At 36.7% G+C, this 25088-nt stretch overlaps 1 protein-coding gene across 5 annotated transcripts in view; it reads left to right on the top strand.

Moving 5' to 3' along the window:
- PPP2R2A (protein phosphatase 2 regulatory subunit Balpha) overlaps positions 1-25088 on the top strand; it is an 83449-nt gene that overhangs the window by 35903 nt on the left and 22458 nt on the right. For 2 of the 5 annotated variants that reach the window (XM_060155708.1, XM_060155706.1), the window contains 3 exons: positions 1003-1080; positions 1868-2006; positions 18049-18146. In XM_060155708.1, coding sequence (XP_060011691.1) covers positions 1991-2006; positions 18049-18146 — 114 coding nt within the window. In that variant the 5' untranslated portion in view covers positions 1003-1080; positions 1868-1990. The remainder of the gene's footprint in view (positions 1-1002; positions 1081-1867; positions 2007-18048; positions 18147-25088) is intronic. The other 3 variants (XM_060155705.1, XM_060155704.1, XM_060155703.1) reach the window with 2 other exon arrangements.

The raw sequence follows: 25088 nt of genomic DNA on the forward strand, positions 1-25088 counted from the left end.
CTAATTCCCTGTTCATTTTGGTTTCTGCCTAAGTCGTCTCCTCAGGGAGGCTTTCTTTGACTACTCTACTGTATTTGTATAGTACTTATTAGCACTACCCGGTACATTTTATATTTATCATTCATTTGTTTATCATATGCCCTCATCACTAGAATGTATGATCCATGAGGGCAGGGATTTTTTGGTCTGTCTTATGAACTCCCATATCCCTAGCACCTAGAAATGCTGGCATAACCTGGAGTGTCTTAACATGTATTAGATGCTCAGTAAAATATTTGTTAAAGGAATGACTCTCTTAAGAATTTGTTGAAGGAATGAGCAAAACAACAAAAATATGCAGGATTTATAAAAAATAAGATCAGTTGTCAGAGGAATGAACTTTTAGTTCAAGTAAGTGGAGAAAAACTTTAATTCTTTTTGAGTAAGATTCATGAAAGAAATTGCATCTTTGAAACTGGAATCGTGAAATTAATTTCAAATTATTTGAAAAATACGATTATAATTGTTTAAAAAGTATAGCAGAAACAATGAGTTGCAGTGTAAATACAATTGAAACAAGGTCAGAGAACTATCACCTAGAGCAAACTAACCTACCAGAACCGAGAAGAAAAGGATAAAAAAGGAAAAGATGAGGAAAAAGAATGTTCTGAACGAAATTACTTTTTTTATAGTAATGTATGATGTATTCCTTTTGGTTAAGAGTTTTGGTGAAATCATTCATGACATGCTCTTTTGAACTTAGCCAATGGTGCTTAGCTTTTTTCTTTTACCTGAAGTTGGACCTGCCATTTAGATGCTATTAAAGAATACCTAAAGTAGGGTAAAATATCTGTCCATTGATGGTAATAAGTACATTCAGCCAGCATGAAAACCTGGACATTATTCTTGCTTTCATCTTCAGCTCTCCACAGCTTATTAATTATCAAGCCTTGCTTTATATACTTCATACATGAATTTTAAAGTCTGTACACTTCTGTTCCCTCTTTTGCTTCCATGCTTTAGTTTCTTCATCTGTTAAATGGATATATTAATACCACCAGCTTCATAGATTTGTTATGAAGATTAAATCCCTAACATACTGTAAGTGAATTTTAAATGTTGGCTACTTATAATATTGTTACTACACTAATACTGATTCACTCAGGTCACTTTCATTGCTTAGCAGGATTTCTGGAGTAACTCTAGGTTTGTCTCCAGACTTCCCTTTACTTAACCTTCTCCCAATTCCCAGTCCACTTCAGCCTGAGTAATCTAAGGTTCATGTCTAATTAGATTACTCATATTTAAAACTCCCCAGTGGGCTTCCTTTTGTCATCAGAATAAATTCGATAACATTATTTGTATCGTATCTTAAAGTCCTCTAACCTCTTTTTCTAAGTATTCTGCCTCTTTGTACCCAGTTTGTAGGTGAGCTGAAGGAATTCTATCAGAAAACAAATTTGCACTGGTTGGTCAGTGAAGTGCTTTCAGGTTCTTATAGCGTGGCCATAATAATCCTAGTTTGAAAGATTTTAGGTAGATAGTAATAACCAGATACCCATCTGGTTATAAAAATATTTTAATAAGGCATGCATAGATGCAGGAGCTTTGTGCAGTACTGCTTGTTTGTATAATCTCCATGAGAAACTATTTGCATTTTATTTCGATAAGGCAACCTAATGAGATGATTTGTTTAGTGGACTTAAATATGGGTCCGTTAAAAGTTGGTGAACATCTAATGAAGATGGTAACTAGGCTTAGAATGGTCAATTTAGAGCTCTACTTTCTAACATTACATATAACATTAATACACCAAGGCTTGTTTGTTAAATCACCCCTGTAGACTAAATGTATTAGCAACTGTTTATCTTTCTGTTCTTTGTTGCAGGAGGGTATTGTTCCATTCCATTTTATCCAAACATGATATCAGATTATCCAGGAACAAGTAAAAAAGAAGGGAGGCTGGTTCCAGAACACATCTCTGGAAATCACCTTATGGACCCTGACTCTCATGGCAACATTACAATGTAGGTTCTGTATGAGCATCAATAGCCAGCGGTCTTTGTTGAGCTTATCTCATAATGTGTTCCCGGTCACTGAGTCAGAGGTTGAGAAAAGGTTATGATGAAGGCTGTGAGCACTTACTTTGTTCTTGGAAATCATGGTAAAATCGAGGTGATATTTTGACCAAGAGACAGAAGTACAGGATCCTATCCTCAACCAGTTGTGCTTCATTTCAACCTGAGGCCTCTTGAGTGTATCTACAAAGAAGCAGCAAGCCCGGCAGCTGCAATACTTTGTTCCTAGTTTGGGCTTTAGCCTCAGGCTCCTGGGAGCTCAGCTGGACCATTTGGGGAACTTTTTTTTACCTAGGCTAGGTTGATTCACTGGAATAGTCTAGAAACAAGGGAAACTGCTTGTTTCTGCTTTGTGCAACAGAGCCCAAACCCCAGCCCATATCTTCTTTTAACCAGTGTGCCTACTGTGCGCCTCATTCAGGGATCATTTCTTTGCATTTATGGCTTGTTTAGCCCTAAAAGCAACTCTGAGGTAGGTATTTAAAGATGAGGAAATTAAGTCTTCAGGGGGCTGAGTTACTTCCTTAGGGTCATACAGACAGAAGAAATGGCAATTTGACAGTGGGGAAATGACCAGTCTGACTTCTGGTCATTTCCTGCACAAGTTCCCTGCCCCAAGAATGTGGTAGAGGTGTGCTAAGGTAATGATCCCTCAGTCCTTGGAGCAGACGCGAGCAGCCTCCCCTCACCTCCATGCCAATGTGCCCTGGCGGGAGGAAGGTGGAGGTGCACTGGCTGCTACTATCAGCAGGAGTGCCGCCCTCCCTGCAGCCTTTCAGGCTACAGTGATCTGCCCTAGCCAATGCAAAGTAGGAAAGAGGAGTCGGGAAGGGAGAGAGGCAGAAGTGGTTGGGGCCTGCTCACCGTAGGAGCAGGTGAGCAGGTCACGTCTTACTCACTTCTGCTGGGCAAGAAATTGCTAAAAGGATGGCACACACTTAACTTTCTTTTTGGGGTGCCGAAATAAAATGTTCTTAAGTTTTGACCACAGCAAACTTGTGGGAGGAGTGTCCTGACCTTTGGGAAGAAGTAACAAGAACTTTGAGCTCCCTCTAGAGGTCAACAGTGACAAAGGAACATCATAGCGGTCTGCAGGGAAATAACTATACCTTCAGCTTGCCCACCCTTTATCAAAAAACTAGCATTTTATAGCTACATTATCCAGCAAAGTATTTTCTATGCTAGGGAGTAATTAGTTACCTTTGAGAAGAAATTTGGGTGAATCATATTCTGCTTAGCTGTGTGGGGCAATCCTGAAGTTCAGTGTTCTCCGCATAGGGTATACTAAATTAAGAGAGGAGAAAAGACTGTGAAAATGGTCATGTGTCCGAACAAGGGTAACATGCTGCTTTTTTTTTTTTTACATTTATTTTATTTTTTAATGTCTTTATTAGACGTTATTTGCTTTACAAGAATACAGGCTTCTTGATGAGAACTCTTAAGTGTTGAAACAAACTGGCTCAAAATGAGAATTAATTTCTGTGCTGTTATGTGCCAGGATGGTTTGACAGCAGTCCCTTGACTATAACGGAGAGTAGTTTGCCTGCTGTGTTCTCACTCCACTTCCCCAACATCTGAAAAGAAAAAAAAGCAGTGAGTACAGGAAGATTAGAATTATGAAATCCAAGTTGTAGGCATGTGCTAAGACTTCTAAGAAGGCTGACACACACAGTTTCTTAACTGTTAGAACCTCAGCTGACCAAATGAGAATCTATTCCAGGATAGAAATCTCAGTCATGGTCAGATAATCCAAGGATGAGAGTTAGTTACGGTGCTCTAGTTATTCCTTTTGTTCTCAGTATATTTATACTTCTCTTCAGAACTGAGAGAATTCAGTTCTTAAAACTTAGTATGTAACTATAGAATGAGTTAGAAGTCATCTTTAATTTGTGGTAATATTAAGAATACCTGAAAGTTACACATTAAAAAAAATATTCCAGAAGTGCTCAAAAAAACCAGAAGGATGGGAATATGTCAGAAGGACCCAGGAGCCAGTCTGAAAGAGTTCTCAGTGGCCAACCAGGAACAGTTTGAGCAATACAATAATTACATATTATTAGATTATAACCCAAAGTATGACATTAATGCCTGTGAGTTCCTACTGATAAATGATTGACTGGATAAACAAATGAGGGAGAAGAAACAAATTTCCTATACAGAAGAATTCCAAATAATTTAACTAGCTATTCCCCCTCAAAGGGATGGAGCTTAACATACACACACTCCCTCTCCCTCTCTCTCTCTGTCCCTTTAGTGATTTCTTCCGGAGTACATTCTAGGGGGGTGGAGTGACTGGAGGAACTTGGCAGACAGTACCTTGGCCAGGTCATCCAGTTGTCATCAATAAGTCATACTGGTAGGATGTACCCTTGATGTGATGTGAAAAGAATGGCACCTCCTCTCTGTGATCTTCCTGCCAGTAACCCATAATTGCAGACTGGCTGTGAGGAAAACACAGTCCCAAATGGAGAGACATGCTGCAAAATACCTGACCAGTACTCTTCAGAGCTGTCAAGGTCATCAGAAACGAGAAAAGCCTGAGAAATTGTCACAGACCATAGGAAGCTAATGTGGTATCCTGGAACTGAAAAAGAACAGTAGGGAAAAACTAGTGAAATCTGAACAAAACTGTGGAGTTTAGTTAGTAATCATATTCAAGTGTTAATCCCTTAGTTGTGACAAATGTACCATAGTAATGTAAGATGTAAACAATAGGAGAAACTAGGTGAGTGTAGATGGGAACTCTCTGTACTGTCCTTGTAACTCTTCTGTAAGTCCAAAATTATGATAAAATAAACTTATAGAAGACGAAAAGATCCAGCTCAGTTAACTCTTGTGTTATGTAGATTTTGTTCCATGACGCTTGAAAAATGGGGAACTTTTCTGTTATGTGTACATGTATTAAGTAGTTTCTGACTTGTGTATAAAAGCGAGGAAGATACCATCTCATGAAGGTGTGCGAGTTAACGACAGATGACATGAGGATCTCTGGTGCTTTGCTGCAGCAGTGGCTGAAGTTGAGCAGAGCAGCTTCATTGTCTGGGTTCCATTCCTATTTCATCACTGATTAGCTTAAAACTAACTGGAAGTAACTTTCATTAAATCACTATTGTTGATGAGTTCCATGTTAAGAAATAAATCTGGGATCCATTTTTGTCAGAGTGAGATCTCTCGCAGAGATCTGTGGTCACGGGTAGAGTTATGCAATTGTTGCAGATGTGTTGTTCTTTTAAGTCTTCAATTTTTGCATATTAGAAGTTTATGCATCCTAACAAAAGCATGTTAATTTTCTCCAGCCATTATTCTGTTTTCTTCCTCCCTTAGATGTGTTGAGTTTAAGTGTCTGAGTATATGTTGTGTACATGCTCTGTGCAAGACAAATCCTCTGAAGAGATCATCTGTCAATGTTTCTTTGCAGATGAGGAATTTGAAGTTCATGAAGATTAATCGACTTACTCACTGTCAAATTATTACTTAATAGCAGAGCTGAGGCTGTTTGCCCAGTTGTCTTGTTGCTCTTCCCTAATGGTTAATGAAGAGCCAGGGCTTGTAGGGAAAGGGTGAAAAGAGAGGAGGATTTCAGGGAAAATGAGAGCAGAATGTGAAAGGATATTGGCAGGATAAGCACATTGATGTTTTTCTTATATTCTCTAGCATTTTAGATATTTTAAAGACATTAGTATCTTTATGCATTAAAATTTTTTGGATTATTTCAGTATGATGACTTATGACATGAGGTGACATGAAGTTCCAAGGGAATGAATGCTTTGTGGCTTCTGATATAAATTATGAAGTAGTTTTCTACAGTAATAATATATACTTCTATATACAGTGTAGGCAAATACCAGCCTTATGAACAATTAGTATTTTCCCTCTAGTTTAGGAGATAGAAAATGGTGTCTTGTTAAAAATTTTATTTAATTTGATTTGACTGGCTCTTTCCTTATGTTTTACTAGTATTTCCCCTTCTGTGAATTGTTCTCCTATGTTATATGAACTGTTTCTAGAAATACAAGTATTTTTCCTAGTCCACTTGTCTTCTATTTAGTTATTGTGTAAAAATCACATTTTTATTTTATTACATCTATAGATTTTAATCTTCTGGTGTAGTTCTACCTCTCCAGAAATCTTATATGAATTAATTCTGTTTGTTTGTTTCCCCTGATGGAGCACATACAGAAGGGCTGAAGGAAGGGGGAGAGGAAAGAAGGTATTTCAGGCAAGGTAGACAATATATCCAAGCTAAAGAAGGAGTAGTTGAGGGTGGGCAAAAGTATGTATGTGGGAGGTGTAAAAACCTCAGTTTCACTAGAGAATTTGGTGAGTGCTATGGTACTAGGAAGTAGGATGGTATACCTAAGGGAGGTCTTCATACTATGGAGGAGATTGAATGCCAGGCAGTACTTCAAAAATCTTCTGTAATCCTTAGAGGACCTTGAAGGTTTTAGAGCAGGAAAGCATCTTGTAACCAGTAAGTAAAACGTAAGAGACAGATTTTGGCATGTCTGAGATGAGATTCCAGTAGTTGGATTTTGTTCTTGTTTTCTTATGGTATAATTTACATACAGTGAAATTTCTCCTTTTATGTATAGTTCTTCAAGCTTTGATAAAAACCATACAGTCACTACCATAGTCAACATAAAAAGCAGGTCCGTCACTCCAAAAAGTTTCATGTCCCCTTGTAGTCAACCTCTACCCCACGCCTATCCCTGTAGTTATACCTTTTCCAGAATGTCAGATAAATGGAATCATGTAGTGTGTAGCCTTTTGAATCTGGCTTCTGTCGCTTAGCATAATGCATTTTGAATTTTATCCATGTTACTGCTTCTATTGGTAGTTTGTTCCTTTTTCTTTTTTGCTGAGTGGTGCTTCATTGCATGGATATATACCTCATTTTGTTTATTCATTCACCAGTTGAGGATCATTTGGTTTGTGTCCAGTTTTTGGTGATTACAAATAAAGCTGCTATAAACATTTGCATTCAGATTTTTGTGTGAATATAAGTTTTCATTTGACTTGGGTAAACATCTAGTAATGTGGTTGTTGGGTTGCATGGTGTTTGTTTTTAGCTTTATGAGAAACTGCCAAATTTTTCCCCCAGAGTGGGTTGCATTCCTACCAACTGTACGTGAGGGCTCCAGTTGCTCAATACCAGCACCAGCCATTGTCAATTTTTAGATAAAAGTTTAGTCATTTGAGTGGTGTGTAGTGCTACCTCATTACTTTTTTTTACTTTGTAGAGATTCGTCTGTCATTCATGTATCTGTTACTGGTCTCCCTGTCTACGCTCTGGTCACCAATTCCGTAATGCTCTGATCGTTTTGTTTCTGTTCAGTAGGATCAAATATGATTTGTAACTTTTTTTTAACTCAGCGATATAATGTAGATAACATTCTTTCTCAGCACAATAGATATTTTTTTGTACTGAGCATGGGAAGTACATGTGGACAAACTATGGAAGGATATACTATACTGAAATTCTCTCAAAAGAGGGGTTAAGAGTAGATGACTATAGTTTTTTACAAAGTAGTTATTTGTGTGATCAAAAAAAAAGAGTAAAGTTAATTTTAATTCCATTACTGAAATTGGTCTTACAGAAGTCATAACATATATAAATATCAATACATCTCATACAAATTTTGCAATTTGCATGAGTTTGCTTAAAAGATTGTTCATTCATTACCTATGGTTATCCCTTGTGGTGGGATTTCAGGTTTTTTATTCTTTCAGTTTTTATAAGTTGGTTTGTTTTATAGTGATCATTGTATCTCTTTTTTTAAAAAAGAACAATACTATCTTAAATATTTATATACTTATGTTCCTATAAATCTTTTAAAATATTTTTATTGCAGTACTGATTTTTATCTTTGCCCTTAGAGTTTTAAGGTTACTAAGTGGTTGATTAGAACCAGTGGTTATTAATCTTTAGCTAATTTTATTGTGATTGAGAATGTGGTCTTTATAAGTAAAATTTTTTAAGGGGCTCTGTCGCTGCACCTGAGTTTTTTAAATTGCAAAGCTCTTTGGAAGAAATACGTATTTTTATATTGGTATGAAGGGGTGTGTGTGTGTGTGTGTGTGTGTGTGTGTGTGTGTGTGTGTGTGTGTGTGTGTGTGTGTGTGTGTGTGTGTGTGTGTGTGTGTGTGTGTGTGTGTGTGTGTGTGTGTGTGTGTGTGTGTGTGTGTATCAATTATATTTTTTGCGGTACGCGGGCCTCTCACTGTTGTAGCCTCTCCCGTTGCGGAGCACAGGCTCCAGACGCGCAGGCTCAGCAGCCACGGTTCACGGGCCCAGCCGCTCCGGGGCACGAACCCGCGTCCCCTGCATCGGCAGGCAGACTCTCAACCACTGCGCCGCCAGGGAAGCCCTCCCTACCTATTTTTAATCTGTCAGGTGTGGAAAAGGATTTGTCCACCTTCTCTAATTATTGTCAACTCATCTATTCCTAATAACTCTGAAGTATATGAAGTATAAAGTAAAAATCTTTGAGTATGAAGATTTATGACCATTATATCTTCACCATACCTTTTATCAAATATATACATATTAAAAAACTCTAGTCCTATTGAATTCTTTTTTTCACCTAATTTTACCAATGATTAAAGGCATTATTGGCACTTACTAGGCATGGGCTGAGTATGCTAGCTATTCTGCAGTTTGCAGGACAGTCTTGAACAGGAAGAAGTTGTTCCATGGTCTGCATGATTTAGAATATTCTGCCAAATGTTCTTGGTGCTGAAAAAGACTTTATTTTCTAAGCCTAAAACCCAGCTCTATTTGGTACTTTTAGTATGTGTTTAATGTGTATACTAAAGTTTACTTTGTAAATCAGGGGAAGATTATGCTTTGAAATGTTGGAATTCTTCATGATTTTGCAGTCACATCACTAACAAAAAACTAATGAAGTTTATTGAGTTGCCACTACTGTATACCTTTGTAAGTCTGCATTTATCCCTTGGTTGGATTATTGTACATATACTGTCATCATGCTTGAGCACTTACATACTGGTCATTTTTCCAAATATTCCCCACCTTTTTTCCTGGGACTGCAGTGATACGTATGTTAGAACACTTGATATTGTCTTACAAATCAAGACTTTGTTCTTTTTCTCCCCCCACTCTGCATCATTTTGTTTTGATTCTGTTACTAGGCCTTCAAGTTCTTGACCTTTTCTACTGCAGCATCTAATCTGTTAATCCTATCCAGTGTATCTTTCATTTCAAATTGTGTACTTTTCATTTTCAGATGTTCCTTCTTTGTCTTGAGCACATGGAGCATATTTACAACAGCTTTTTTTTTTTTTTTTTACAACAGCTATTTTAAGGCCCTTGTCTTCTAAAAATGATTCTTCCATCATTTTTGTCATTTCTGGTTCTGTTTCTATTGGTTTGTTTTTCTTCTGGTTATGGGTCATATTTTCCTGCACCCTTACATTCCTGGTGATTTTAGATGCCAGACGTGAATTTACGTTGTTGTCGGATTCCGTCCTTGCACGTGGTTAAGTTACTTGAGATCAGTTTTTCAATGTTTGCTTTTAAGCTTTGTCAGGACAAATTCAATATGGTGCTGACTTAGTCTCACCACTAAGGTGATACCCTTCTGAGGACTCTACCGCATGCCTTATTAATTATGAGGTTTCTTTACTCTGACTGAAGGGGAGACCTCTTTATTCTGAACACTTGTAAACTTTCTGATGGTTCTTTTCTAGGCCTTGTGGAGTGGCACACCACATGTCTTCAGATCAGTACTAAACCAAAGATTTTTAGTGATCTCTGTAGATCCCTTGAACTTTCTCTTTGTACTCTATCCACAAAATCTAGCTGCTTTGGCTTTCCCTAACCCCCAGTTTCTGACTCCACAGCTCGGTGAGGTTGCTGGCCTATGTTTGGATTCTTCCTGACTCACTGCACTGTCCAGGTGGTAAGTTAGGGCAAATACAGGGCTCACTTACTCTTCTCTAAGGGTTCACAGTCCTAAACTCCATGTTGTCCATTGTCTGAAAACAGTTTCATATATTTTGTTCCGTTTTCTAGTCATTCATAGCTAGAGGTTGAATCCAGATTGTCTTACTCCCGCATGGCCAGAAGCGGAAGACCAATTACAGATTTTTTTTTTTTTTTCAATTACAGATTTTTAATTTTGACTTCTGTCTTTCACTTCAGCCTTTTGAAAGAGGAAGTGCAAAGTTAACTTCACATTTTTATTGGTATTTTTTTGGGACATCTTCGTTTATGCAGTTAGCTGTAGTGTTCTTTGTTAAGCTTTGTTTTAACTGAAATGTAACAAAAAGGAAAGGAGACTGATTACCTAGTAGAGTTTTGTGGGAAATTAAATATTATTTGCAAAAAGGCAAGATTCAGTATAGTCAACTTGCTAATAAGCTCATTTTCTTCCAGGTGTGAAAGTTTCATTTGATACCTAGAAGGCCACGCTGGCAGGTGCTCTTGCAGCAAGTCTTCGCAGACGCTTGCTTTTTTCGTCAGAGCAGTCCCTTTTGAGATAATATCAAAAATGTAGAATTTTAAGAAACAGTGGTTATTCATAGAATTTTTGTGAACCTCTTGTCATGAGATTTATGCTATCTTGTGATGCATAAAGTAGCTAGGCCTGAATTTTTTAGAATTATTTGCTGCAGCAATGTTTATAGTATTTTATGAATTTTAACCTTTAAAATTTTCTTCTGTGTTACTTAGCTTTAAAGACTAATCATATTGAGGGGTACTTAGCACAGTACCCAGCACTGTGTAAGTGTGAGCTGCTCTTATGGGGGGGCTCTTAATACTGATGTCTCAGTGATAGCACAGTAAGTGCTCAGTAATGTTTTTGTGAGCAAGTGAATTTGCGACACGGGTTAAAGTATATGCATTTTTTTCTGGGCGGAATAAGAATAACAGGTTGGACCAGGTTAAGTTAAATTTAGGATTAAGTAAAAATGTTTGTGATCTGACATAATTTTATTGAAAAAATACTGCACATTCTTGTTTCATTAAAAAGTGTATCTGTATTTAACAATAAAAATTCTCTTAGGTCAGTAAAAAAGTTTTTTTAAAATAAAGACTAATCATATTGAGAAAAATACAGAATCAGGCTTGTCAGCATTCAGTGGATGCTATGTTAACTGTTTCAAGTGAAACTTTTGGGAATCTATAATCCAGATGGGTAAAAATATGTAAGCAGCTTATTCTAGTTGATTCCTCCCCATTTATTTTTAAAATGAAGGGAGCATCTTTATATATTTACTCAGTCTTTATGCTTAGAATTCATTTTATAATTGTTTATTTTGCCTTACAATATTCCTTCTTTGGTTCTCTTAAACATTTACTAAATCTTTTCTTGGTTAACTGTTTATCTGTTGTGATTACATTCTGCTTTAAGCCCCTTTAGACGGTAGAATTTCGACTGGATCACCCAGCCCCTTGAATATAGCAGGTGCTGAAAAAAATGCTCAGTTTTATGGTAGGGCTACAAGTAACTGTAATGTGGTCATTAGTAAATAGTATAAAGGTGATGTAGTTTGACTCTAAATGTTTTATTGAACACGGACATTTTGGCAATGAAAAAGAAGCAGTAAACTGAACACATATATTATTTCTTTATTCATCATCCAGTGATTTATAGGATTCTGTGCTGCCACCTTATCCATATGATTGTTCACACCTGCTAAATTTGAATCTTGGCTCTGACACTTGACAGAGGTGTGATAGGCAAGTTAGTTAATCTCTCCGTGCTTTCGTACACTCCTATTAATTGAAGATGATGTCTATATCATAGTGGTATTAGAAGGATAAAATGAGGATATATGTAAATGCTCACTTAGTATAGTGCTTGGCACATTATAGTTGTACCTGTCTGTAGACAGTGTGTGCTTTGACATTAGTTTGTTGTGTCTCTGTACCCACATAAGTCATTTTTGTTCATTTAATGTTAATATCCAATTATATTAATATTCTAGAGCAGGGGTTGAGGAGCATTTTTTGTAAAGGGCCAGATAGTAAATATTTTCAGTCTGTCTCTACTCTTCAACCCTGCTGTTGTCAAGTGAAAGCAGCCAAAGACAATATATAAACAAATGGTCATGGCTGGGTTCCAATAAAACATTATTTACATAAACAGCTGGTGGGCCATAATTTTCCAACCTGTGTACTAGAGGTTACTTTTATATTTCCTCATTATCGGATGTTTGAAATACGTTCAGCTTATTTCATAACAGGCACATCTCAGATATTGAGGGTTTGGCTCCAGATGACTGCAGTAAATAGAGTCACATGAAATTTTTGGTTTCCCAACGCATATAAAAGTTGTTTGCACTACACTGTAGTCTGTTAAGTGTGCGATAGCATTTATGTCTAAAAAAAAATGTACATACCTTAATTGAAAAAACACTTTATTTTAAAAAAATGCTGTCATAATCTTTTTGCAATAGTAATATCAAAGATCACTGATCACAGATCACTGTTAAAAATAAAATAATAATAATAATGAAAAAGTTTGGCATATTGAGAGAATAACCAAAATGTGACACAGAAAGGAAGTGAGCAAATGCTGTTGGAAAAATAGTGCTGATAGACTTTGTCCTCGCAGGGCTGCCACAAACCTCCAATTTGTAAAAAAACGCAGTACCTGCGAAGAATGGTAAAGGGAAGTGCAATAAAATGAAGTATGCCTGTATGTAAATAATTCACCTATAACCGTGTTGGTACTAATTTTAATTGGTTTCTTTCAAATTATTTATTTGGACTGTAGTCCTGAAATGGAATTATAAAATCAATGAGTAACCCCATAAAGTGTCTTACAGTGCAGGAGTTGAAGTATTTAGAGAATGTCAGAGCTAATAATAATTTGATCACTTAATATTTAGTCATTATTGTTATACTACCATTTATAGATACTATCTATTAATTTTCCCTCATCTGATTTTTATGCTGAGCGTGTTATACTTTTGAACCTTCGGTTGTCTGATTGATGGTGTCCTATTCTGTTTATTAGAGTACATAAGAAATAGAGAAGGTAGGTAACAAGGGGATGGTGTGGTGTGCCTGATGAAGTGAAAACAGACCAGTAACACTGCTGTTGTCATTCCCACCACCACCAATTACCGTTCCATCCCCAAAAGAAAGTGATTATTTCACCTTCTTAGGAGGAAACCTGGGCGCTGACAGTCTAGAACGAAGAGGTTGGAAGAAATTAAGAGTTCCATTTTGTGTAACACATTATAAATTCCTTGGTTTTTATTAATAGTATATAGAATATCATAACAAAGGTCAAAAACATTGTGTTAAGTTTTCTTACCAAAAATCAGATTGTGCCTTTTAAATCTTGCTTTAGTGTGTGCCTAAAATGGCTGTGTGTTGACTGAAGGCACAGTAGGACCGTTGTCTGATGTTCTGATAGAGTCCTTCCTTTTTATTAACTGTATTAGAATGTTCTTTAGATGATTAACACAGGTGTTTTTTTCCATTGTGAAATAACATTTTTATTGGTCATAGGAAAGATTCTTTTTTTTTTTTTTTTTTTGCGGTACGCGGGCCTCTCACTGTTGTGGCCTCTCCCGGTGCGGAGCACAGGCTCCGGACACACAGGCTCAGCGGCCATGGCTCACGGGCCCAGCCGCTCCACGGCATGTGGGATCTTCCCGGACCGGGGCACGAACCCAAGTCACCTGCATCGGCAGGCAGACTCTCAACCACTGCGCCACCAGGGAAACCCCGGAAAGATTCTTATTTTTCTCTTTAGAAGAGGAAGTTTTTTGTTGGTTTATGAGAACAGACCTGGTTGATGTGTTATACCGGACCCTGCCTTGAGTTCAGTAATATGACTCTAACAGTGAGGTTAATGTCTTTGCCTTTTTAAAGTATATGATAGTGACTTTAATCTCAAGAGTAAAGTGTTCTCAAGTTTTTGAGGCTTTCATTAACCGTTTGTTTTAAAAATAGTATCCAGGAATCTAAATTTTCATGAAATGCATTTATATTTTCAGCCTGCTCCTTGAGGTAACAATCTGGGTGTGTGTGTGCACGGTAGTTCTGTTTTACGCATAGTGCACTGTTTAAAGGTTCAGAATTCTCCTAGTTCCAGCATTCTTGGCTTTGCAGTAGAAGTCAGTGTCCACTCTGTAATGTTTTAGACCTAGGCTGTCCAGTATGATAGCCCCTAGACACACGGCTAAAGTTAAAACTTCAGGAGCCACATGTGGCTAGCGATTACTGTATTGAACAGCGCAGATATAGGACACCTCCATGGGAACGAGAGAGTTCTGTCGAACAGTGTTGTAGACTTCCTGCAGTCATCTACTCTGTAATATTTTTCAATGGCATAGGAATCAGAACATTAGAAGAATATTTTCTAGGAGCAGAATTACTGTTACTTTCAAATACATAGATAGCAGTATTTGACCAACCTCATTTGGGTATCAGTGCACATGATGTGGGAGCACTATTTTTAGAGCCATGCTTCCTCATCTTTTACACATCCTGGCACACTTGAAAACAGAAATGTTTGTATGGCACACTGAGGTAAACTGAGGTAAAGAGCTTTCTCAGAACTGGAGGTTACAGGTTTGGGTGCTTGCCGTATCCAGGCAAACCCATATCCCCTTCTTGGCACGCCAGGGTGTAGAAGCACATACAGCTCAAAGCTCAGTTTCATAGCATACTCCATAACGGATTCCTGGATATTTTTCTTGGTCTACAAAGCAGAATTTGATCTTATTCTCCCTTTTATTCATCATTTTTATATGTCATATTCTCAGTGAGACCTTGTGAGATCTAGGCATTTTACAACTCAAAAACACTTTAAAAGCAGTCGTACACTTGGAGATTTAATAGGTGCTTGTGTGTATGGTGGCTCTCTCACACATGTGTGGATGGCCAGGCATCCAGAAATCATGGTGTTTCTTTTCTCCCCTTTCTTTTATTGTGGGGAAGGAGGAGGGAACACCATGGCGTGGTACCTATTTAACTTCATCATACAAGGCAGGAAAATAATTTACTTATCTGAAATATGGCTATATTAAATATGTGCAGTATAAAAATCACAGCAAGGAGGCCATGAGTCTGCCTGCCCACCCCTCCCCCAAATAAAATTCCTCTACACTACTCACTAAGCGTCAGTGGCTTGGTTAGCTATTTCTAAAATTTTCTGTTTGTTCATTGGCTTTTGGCAAGATAGTCACAAACAGTAGTGTCTTAAAAATATCTAAAATGAGAAAATTGTATGCCTTTCACTCAATATTTCTCTCCCTCAAGGATTTAAAGTGGGTTGACTTTTATGGTATAGATCTTTGTTTCTTGTCGTTTCCTGACGTTCAGCCTCTCACTGTGTAGGCCATTTGTTTCTAGGGTTCCTCAGCCTGTCTCAAGTGTACCTCTTAGAGTTTTGTACCCTTGCTGCAAAGCTGGTTTGGTACTAAACACGTATCATTTCACTTTACTCTGAAGCTCTTGTTGTAAAATAACCATTCTTAGCATAAGAAGTGACACATCGTAAGGGCAGATGTCTTACTATTCCTGTTGCGTCCTGCACTAAATTATTGGTCTTTTCCTCTTCTCCTTCCTCCCCTCCACACCCCATTGCATGTGCTCCCCCCATGCATGTGCACACACGTCTCCTTCCCTTCCCCATCCGATGTTCAGTGACCTCATTATAACCAGCTATGTGAGTCAGTAACGTCTTCAGTACTTGGGGGTATTGTGCCTGCTGTTTTATTCCTTGATTCTTGTTCTGTCTCTAAGAATAATACAGGTGTGGAATCCCTACTGCCACCACCCCCATCCCAGATCTCCTCAATCCTCTTATTATAATGATCTCCTTACTGACTTAATCACCTCTAGATTTCCCCCTGTCCAGTTCACCTAAGGAAGATCGACATTTCTCCCCATTAGAAATGGAGCCCATCCTGCAGCATTCTGTCCTCCCTGCTTTTTACTACTGCCCAACAGAGAGGCCAGCCAGGCTGGTCATACCGTGATCACTGACATATGCCCTGTTAAGTCTTATCTGTAATAGTTCATCTACCTAACAAGGAATTAATTTAGGTGGTTGCAACAATTTGGACCTGGGGAAAGAGGAAATAATTTAAATACTGAGCCTACTCTTCCTGTTATTCCATTGAGTGAAAAGGAGAATGAATCTGGAGTTGGTATTGGGTGTGAGCATTTCACCAAGCCAAGAGCATACACTACAGTCGAGAGAGAAGGTGTTTTTGGTGAAGCATGACTTTATATTCAAATTAACTAGTTCATTTGATGAGTTAGCCAAAGAAACCACAGACTATCAATGCTGTAGGGAAAATTGGCTGAGTTGGACTTAAAAGAACAAGAGAAAGAGTTTGCATTTCCAAAGTGGTGCCTGTCTGAGGGATTTGAATTTAAAGATAATTTTTACTATGTATGGCTTTTACCTTATTCCCTGATTTTAGAATCTAACCTTCAAATAAGATGTAACTATTTGTTCTGATATTGTTAGCTCCTACTTACTTTCTCTCTGTAACTATACTATAATGTGCTTTAAGTGCAGGGACTATGTATGTTTTTAATCCTTTATTATATTTACTACAGAGGTAAATACAGTACAGAGCACCTAATAGAATGGCTTTTAAGTATTTATTGATATTGGGCTTTACAGAATAGTACAGTATATTCAGTTTTACACCGTGGTGTTGCATTTGCATGTAGTGTAAACACTAGATTTATTCTTTCCTCCTGATACCACCGGCCACGGTGAGTTGTCTGGGCTAAAGGTTTTAACCTGGAGGTGGGATGCTGTCCAAACCTTTTGAAATTATATGCAAATTTTTGTGTGTACTTAAATATGTACAGTTTCTTGGGAGAGCATGTGAACTTTCAGTAGGTTCTCAGAGTGTTCCAAAAAGGTAAGGTGCCTTGGACCTAGACAATGGAGGAAGCAAAGAAAGCTTTCTAAAATCAAGCTGAACTTGGAAAAATCACTAAAATGAAAAAATGGTAGAATGCTGTGCTGGACAGGTTATTGATATGATACAATACATTGGTCAGTAAGTTTTAAAATTTAAAGTATACAGTGTTCTTTACTATATAAAGTTACATTTTAAAATTCTTACAGTTAGCTAATATAGGCAAGAAAATGACCCTTCTCTTATGGTAAAAGTTTGATTGTTCATGTAACATGCATATGATAGGGTCTTTCCTAATATGGCATAATGCTTGTGAAAATGGTGAATTGTTTAGTGTAATTGCTTTATCTTAATGCCCAATTCTGTAACTTAGATTTTTTTCTTTAGGAAAATGGCTCTGGTGTCAAAAAGCAAGGAAAAAAACCCTGATAATTTTATTTGAACTTGACTGTGAAGTTAGCACCGACTTTGGGTGTAACATGACTGATTCTAGTAGCCCCTGCTGTGTTTGGGAGCCACAAGAAGAGCTGTGCATGTTGAAGGTGCATAGCACAAAGCATTGCTGGTATAAGTGTGTTCTATTTGCAAACATTTGTTTAAGAAGCCATAATTTTAATTTATATATTTATGATTGTTAAATTTCCACCTGCAATTATTTTTACATTTTAAAAATTTCCCCATTTTATTTATATCTGTCTTAATTTTATAGACCATTTTTGGGTTTGCATAAAGAAGCTTATCAAAAGTATATCAGAAAGAAAATTAGCACAATAATTATCGATATTAATGTTTAATGGTGCTGTCATAGAATGTTTCACAAATTGTTGATTTCTTTACATTCATGAATTTAGTGAAATATTAATAAAGTGCTTGTGTTTATTATTTGTCGTGTTCCTGTTTGTTAAAATAGTGTCACTGGTTTACTCTGGGGAGTTTTTTTTCTTCTGGGTGAACCAAAATATTCATGAAAGAACTTTAGATTTACTTTATTTCTGATGGCAGGTTGATATATAGACTTGGAATATATTAGGAAAAACATGCTAAGTTCTCATTAAGAAACTCTATAGTGAGTTGAGAAAGAACTAATGTCTTTTTTTTCATTTTTGTTTCACTTATACAGCAGATATAATTTCTACAGTAGAATTTAATCATTCTGGAGAATTACTAGCAACCGGAGATAAAGGTGGTAGAGTCGTCATCTTTCAACAGGAGCAGGAGGTAAGTATTTAAAGTTTAATATCTAAATTTCAGTTTGCTCTTGGGACTGGAGCTTATGCTGGAGAATCTCATCAGAGGATGTTGGCAGATTTGTAAAGTGTGTTTATCGAGCAGAGTATCCAATGTATAGATGGCTCTGATTCTCTTAGCTCTGTGTGTGTGTATGTGTACGTGTGTGTGTTGTTTTGATTTAATTGTGAGAAGATTTGGTTAGAGAAAGGGGTGGGAAGTGTGGAATAAAAGATTTTAACTGGTTTTAAAGCCTTGGCCCTCTTTTTTTTTTTCCTCTTAAAATTCCATAAAAGCAAAATTGCTTTGACATCTTTTCAGTGCATAGTTTGCTTTGTGTAATTGGGGGTGGGAGCGTAGTTTAAAGAAAAAGCTGCTTAATTATTTTGACATCAGTTTATACTAATACTATTACTGTGATTTAAGTATAAAGGTTTTAAATGACAGTTGCATGTATACGCATGTAACGTAATTTATAAGCTCAGTACCCCTCTTAAAGTGGAGTTGATTTGAAAATTGTTTCCCTTTCTCTTTGAAGAAAGGAATTTCTCATTACAGAATCTGTGATTAAAGTAGGGTTTGGTTTTGTTTTGGGTACAACTTAGGCACACTTCTAAATCTGATTGACAAGATTTCTCACTAAAATTTTATGCTGAACAAAATTTGTCACAATGGATTTTCCCTTAGTCTCTCCCTCCATTTGTAGATCAAAGTTAAACCTTTATCATTTGTTTCCAAACATTCTGCCCCTGTCTATCTATAAGATATTCAAGAAGAGTTAAAAGTAATGTGGATAAAATGCAGGGTTTTACAAATAGATGTCTAAATCATAACACAGAGTTAGCTTTTAAAGGATTGTGAAATTCCTTAAATAAGCAAGACTCTAGTAATAATACTACTACTTTGCACTTCTATAGCGCCTTTGACCTGAGGATCTCAAAGTGCTTTACAAACACTAATGAATTAATCCTCACAACACCCAGTGAGGTAGGTAATTTAATTTTAAAAGAAATGATTAATAGTGTCTGATTCGAAGATGCACAAACACTAAATATGTCTCCTTTTATTTATTATTATTTTTTGGTTGGAAGAAAATATGAAAATAAGACTCAAGCTTTTCTTGGCAGAGAATGATCATGTGGGAAGGGGGGCAAAATCAGTTTTCTGTTCCTGTTTTCAAGCAGCTAAAAAATGTGACCATAAGAATTTTGAAATACTTAAGAGTCGAAATGGAACCTTACAGGTCATTACCATTTCCCTTTATTTACAAATGAGAAAGCCAGGCTGTTAAGAGATCACTTGATTTCTTCGTGGCAGAGCTAACAACCAGAACCCAGAACTTCCAACATGTTATCTCTCAGTGCGCTCTAATGTCTTTCATGTTAGGTAACCAAAATGTGAGTGTTAATTTTGTTATGCAGAATTTAGAGCTGGCTTTCCTGTAGGCATTTTCTGCCCTTCCATGTATTTTTTTTTTTAACTGAAAATTAATGGCAGTCTACACTTTTGTTTTAAAGAAGGGTGTTTGGAGAAAAGCATTTAAAATTAAGTTTGCTTCCTAGGCACTTCCATCTTGAAGGGCTTTACATTGAGGGTTTCTGAGAGAGCCTACATTTCAAATGGGGGCTTTGTGTTATTTAAAAGTATAAGTTGTCTGTCATTCTTAACTGCATTTAAGAGATAAAAAAAATTAATTATCTGGAAACTCAGATTAGTAGCGTGTCTTTTGAAAATTATTTAATGTAAATATCAGTGTATTTTTTAAGGGATAGATTAAATAACAAAGATGGTAATTATTGGCTTTCCCTCTTGAAACTTGATCTTGTTAATATTAATCTGATGCACTTTATCTAATATATTTTCCACATTTTTAAGCCCCGTCTTATACTGGAGCTTCTAATATAATGCTGTCTTCAGGACATTCAGCGTCTGTGTCATTGGTTATAAATGTGTGTACCTTACATTTATATCAATACCTAATATATTTAGGTTAGATTTTATGAGTTCATAGCTATACGTCTGTAAAATAGTGTTACAGTTTAAAAACTGGAAGAAAGCCTAGAGATAGTCTTTTCCTAATATTTAGGTAAATCCTAGCAAAAGTTTACATAACAAAGTTATATTGCTTAGTTTAATAGCAAAGCTCTGGGATTAGAACTTGGATCTCTAAATTTTAATCCAGCCTTTTCTAACAACCACAGCTATTATACATACATTCCAAGGTACACTGGCGCTTAACAAGTGAGCATTTCTTAGACCCTGATGATGATGCTAGCTCTCTTTGCAAAGCACAATGATGCTTGAACTATCGCGTCTGCAGTGTCAGCGTTCCTGGCTAAAACTCACTTGACTGGAGATTTACGTATTTCCACTCACTCTTTTTATTGCCCTTAATTAAGAAGAAAAGATCATACTGTAGCAGCAGTGAACCTTGCACATCAAACTTTGACATCTTTAACCCACCTTTCTGTCTCACTTTTACCCTTCAGGTGTGGCAGGTCCCCTTCCTGTCATCCTGTCGGGCACACTTTGCTGCCTGTCCATCTGTTTCCCAGGCAGAGAAACTGGGTGGTCAATAAACAGGGTCTTCATTCAGTTCGAGTATATTTCAGCCTGGTGTTCCTGTAACATTTTCTGCTGTTATTTAATAGTATTTTTATAACTAACACGTTTGAATAGTTTTCTATTTGACAGAATCTCTGTGATAGAAGCAGAGTGTGTAGGGAAATTGAGGCATAAGGGTAAATCGATTTTAGGCATCATGTGCATCACATGGTCAGAGTCCAAAATTTTGAGTCTAATCCAGTGTTCTTTATAGCATGTCCTGAAATAACTGACCCATCTTACTAATTTTCACAGCTTGTATATAATGGCTTTTGACAACAAAGTGGATGGTGGGATACATTCCTTCTGATAATGATAATTTGGAGGGAGATTCCATGCAGCTGTTACGTTGTGGTGTTCCGTAGTTTTTAAGGGATCTTTGTTTCTGTGGGTGCTCATATTAGGTGATCAGTAGTTGTTGAGGTAGTTGATTTCCTGTTGGCTTTGGATTGCTCAGAACTTCTTCTTGTTCCTCTGAGGCTTTTTGATATACATGATAAGCTAAAGTGTTGGGGGAGGGTTGATATTTTTAAGGGACAGTTAAGGATAAAAGTGAGCAGAGAGGTGGTTCCTTTCTGATTTCTTTCTGGATCGTTATGCAGCATTTGTTTTCTGTTTTCTGTGACTGCTGGTTACTTTCTAGGATTTCTTTCTCATTTTTTTGTTCTTAATGTGGTATTCCCAAAACTCCTTAACAGAGTACAGAAGAAAGCTTAGTGTGCTTATCTCAAAAGATGGATAGTATTGTTAATATGTTTGTATTCCCTTTCTGAATTATTTAGAAAGACTGGAATGGGACTCAAAATCAAGATGTGGTGTAACAGAATTCAATATCGTTTATAGAAAGGGCTTGGTTTAGTCAGTTGTTTAAGTGAAGGGACAGATCCTACTGTTTTAGAGTGATGTGGCACCGTTCACTTAACATAGTACTTCCCGTGCGCCAAGCAGAATAGCAGATTTAGAGACATTGGAGAGTAATGGTTGAAGGGACTAAGGCTGTAAAGCCAGGAGAAGAAGAGACTACGAAGAGTCTTGTAACTTAGGGATTCATGTGGAAGAACAGATTAGTTTATTTTGTGTATGGAAATAAGTACACAAGAATTGGATGCCCATCTGTCAGGAATATTGTGGAAAGAATATGAGAAGTTCAAGAAAATACTACCACTGTGGTTTCTTCCAAATCAAAATATCTATAAAATAGGCTTCCTTTTCTAAGCTACCGGGCTTTACCTGTCTTCATTTTTCATTCAATTTTTTAATCTAAGGTTGTGCTTTCAGAGTACAAAATGTTAGAATCACCTAAAAGTGCAGCTAACCACCTAAAAATTTTAACCAGAATGTTAAAATGCAGATTCCTAGATAGCACTTCAAAACCACTAAGTCAGAATTTCTGGAAGCCAGAGAGACACCATCACTTTTCCTCTTTTTATTTATTTATTTATTCATTTACTTACTTTTAATAAACTCCTTTGGGGACTTAACCTGTTAGAAAATTAAAATTAAAATTGACTGCATTCCAATACCAGGATAATGAAGCTCCAAAATACAGCTTCAAGTCTATCTTATCTAAAAATATGTTTAAACTGTTTTTCCAAGATAGATCATGCATATAGAAAAATGCATAGAATTATATGTGTACAGTTCTATGGATTTTCACAACAAATACATTTGTGTAACTATCATCTGGGTCAAGAAATGGGATATTACTGGCACTCCAGAAGCCTCTCTATCCTGTCACTACTAGCCCCTATCCCGAACTAACCGTGAATTTGTTTTGCCTGTTTTGAACTTTATATGTATATGGTGTGTTCATAGAAATTAAGAGCTAAAATTTATAGGGTTTGCAGGGGTTCTTAATCCTTTCTGTGCCGTAGCTTCCTTCAGTAGCCTGGTAAAGTCTGTGGACTTCTCAAGAATGTTTTAATTGCATAAAATACATAGGATTGTGAAGGAAACTATTGAAATATATTTTTCAATTTATTAAAAATACTTATTTTTGAGCAATATGTGTTTTTTTGTGACTAACAGCTGAAGTGTGATTTTAAAACATGTCATTTCTATAGTGACAAAGTCATGGTATTGCTAATACTGTGGCCTGCTGCTACATCCATAATTGAAAGAAATGCTGAATTTCAGCTAGAGATTAGTAAAAGTAACATGTAAATTTCTACCACATCCGAGTTTATAAAATCCCATGGACCCTTGGGAGTTGAGTAGTCTGTGGGCCCCAAATTTGTAACCTCTGGTAATGCAATCTCTTTTTACCAATAAAGAAACTGGGGGGCTCAGACAGCAGGTTTACTCGTGGAAAGTTGTACAGTTAACAAAGAAGTGAACCCTTGCCGTAGAACCCTTATATCCTGATTCCCTGTCCATTGCTTTTCCCATTCTGACATGGGTATAGCAACAACAGTTTATATGCCAGACCCTCTGCCAAGCTCCCTAAATCTTATTAATCTTCACAGTAAAATAACGAAGATGTTATGCACACTTACTATGTCTCAATTTTTATTACAGATTTATAAATGAATTGAGATTTAGCGAAGATAAATGTCTTCTCTAAGATCACACAGCTAGTCAAGTGGGTAAAAAAAAAAGCTAATTCTGTATAAATTGGGATGAACATCCACAATGAAAAAAAAATCTTACTCCTCTAAGTAATGAGCCTAAGTGGTATAAATCACACAAGAAAATCAGTTTCATTAACTTTATAGTAATGAGAAAAGTACTTATCAGACTTTTTAATAGTAGCCATTAAGGTATGATGATTTCTCTGTAGAGGCTTAGAGAAGGAAAAGTTGGAACGAGTTTGAAAGACCTGCACGTTTAAAGACCTGGGTTCTAGTCCTCATTTGTATTTACTCATCCAGCCAGCCACCCCTCTTGTTCAGCCATCTGTTATCCAGATTGCTAGTCTCAGTTTACCTCGTAATATTCCCAGTAATTAAAATTTTTTGCCTTATGCCCTGCTCTTATTCTGTGTCATGCTTTAGAAATAAATTATCCTGGGTAGTTAGATAATCTGAATAATAGCACATTGACTATTTTAGATTTTGGCACCCATAACCCCCATGTTGTTCAAGGGTCAACTACATTTTGAAATATAAAACAAATGGTTGTCTCTAACAAGTAATAGAATTAAAGGAGCATTAAAAGACAGTAACTAAGTTTTCTTAGTGTTCTATTTGGAAGCTTAAAAATGTCCTTTTTTTGGGGTTTCCCTGGTGGCGCAGTGGTTGAGAGTCCGCCTGCTGATGCAGGGGACACGGGTTCGTGCCCCTGTCCGGGAAGATGCCACATGCAGCGGGGCAGCTGGGCCCGTGAGCCATGGCTGCTGAGCCTGCGCGTCTGAAGCCTGTGCTCCGCAACAGGAGAGGCCACAACAGTGAGGCCCGCGTACCGCAAAAAAAAAAAAAAAAAAAAAGTCCTTTTTTTTCTCATTTTTATGTGATCAAAGGAAAATTGAATGTTTCCTAAAATTTTTTATGTTTTGGTCTAGGAGCAAAGTAAATATTTTCTGTATTTTCACAGAGTTTCCTTTAAGGCAGAGGAAGTTAGTAAAAACACAAGGCAGTTTTTTATATATTTAGAATTAGCTGTTATAGAACATCAAGTGATGTTCCTTCAAAGAAGTCATTTTTAACTCTTGATTATTCTTAATATGTTTATCGTGGAAAATATGAAAACTGTGTATCATTTCCACAAAGAATAAGATAAAAATCCAAAATCATCCCATCACATGAATAGAGATCAATTTATGTATCTGTGTTTATTCTGGGGCTCTACTTTGTTTTGTAGAAAAAGTATCATGTTGTATGTATCATTCTGTAACTTCTAATGTTTTATTGCATTAATCTCAGTCTCAGTCAGGGAAGTGAAGAGACTATTGCAAACCCTGAGTGGAAACAAGTGCATGTGTCATTTGGAAGAATCATAGTCTGTCTTTATAACTTAAATGACACAGTTTAACAAACATGTAGCTTGTGGAATCTGCAGAAGGTATTAATTAGCAAGGAAGCATTGCGCATAAATTAACATGGTTGAGAAACATTGATCTCCGTATGAATTTAATTGGCTCTATAGCATTTCATAATTTACTTGACTTAGGTTGTTTATGCATTAAGTTGTTCATACATCTTTGCATCATTGTTTTTCATTAGGTTATACTTTGAAGTGGAATTGTTCAGTACCTTTTTAAGGCTTTCAATAAGTATGGACAAATTATCCTCCAGAAAAGCTGTGTAAATTTATACTTCTCTCAGTAGTGTATGACTTTGTCCATATTCTCATCATTAGAACAGTGGTCATTATCATGTTTTTTTATTCTTC

The sequence above is a fragment of the Lagenorhynchus albirostris genome, chromosome 7 (assembly GCF_949774975.1).
Source record: "Lagenorhynchus albirostris chromosome 7, mLagAlb1.1, whole genome shotgun sequence".
Lineage (NCBI taxonomy): Eukaryota > Metazoa > Chordata > Mammalia > Artiodactyla > Delphinidae > Lagenorhynchus > Lagenorhynchus albirostris.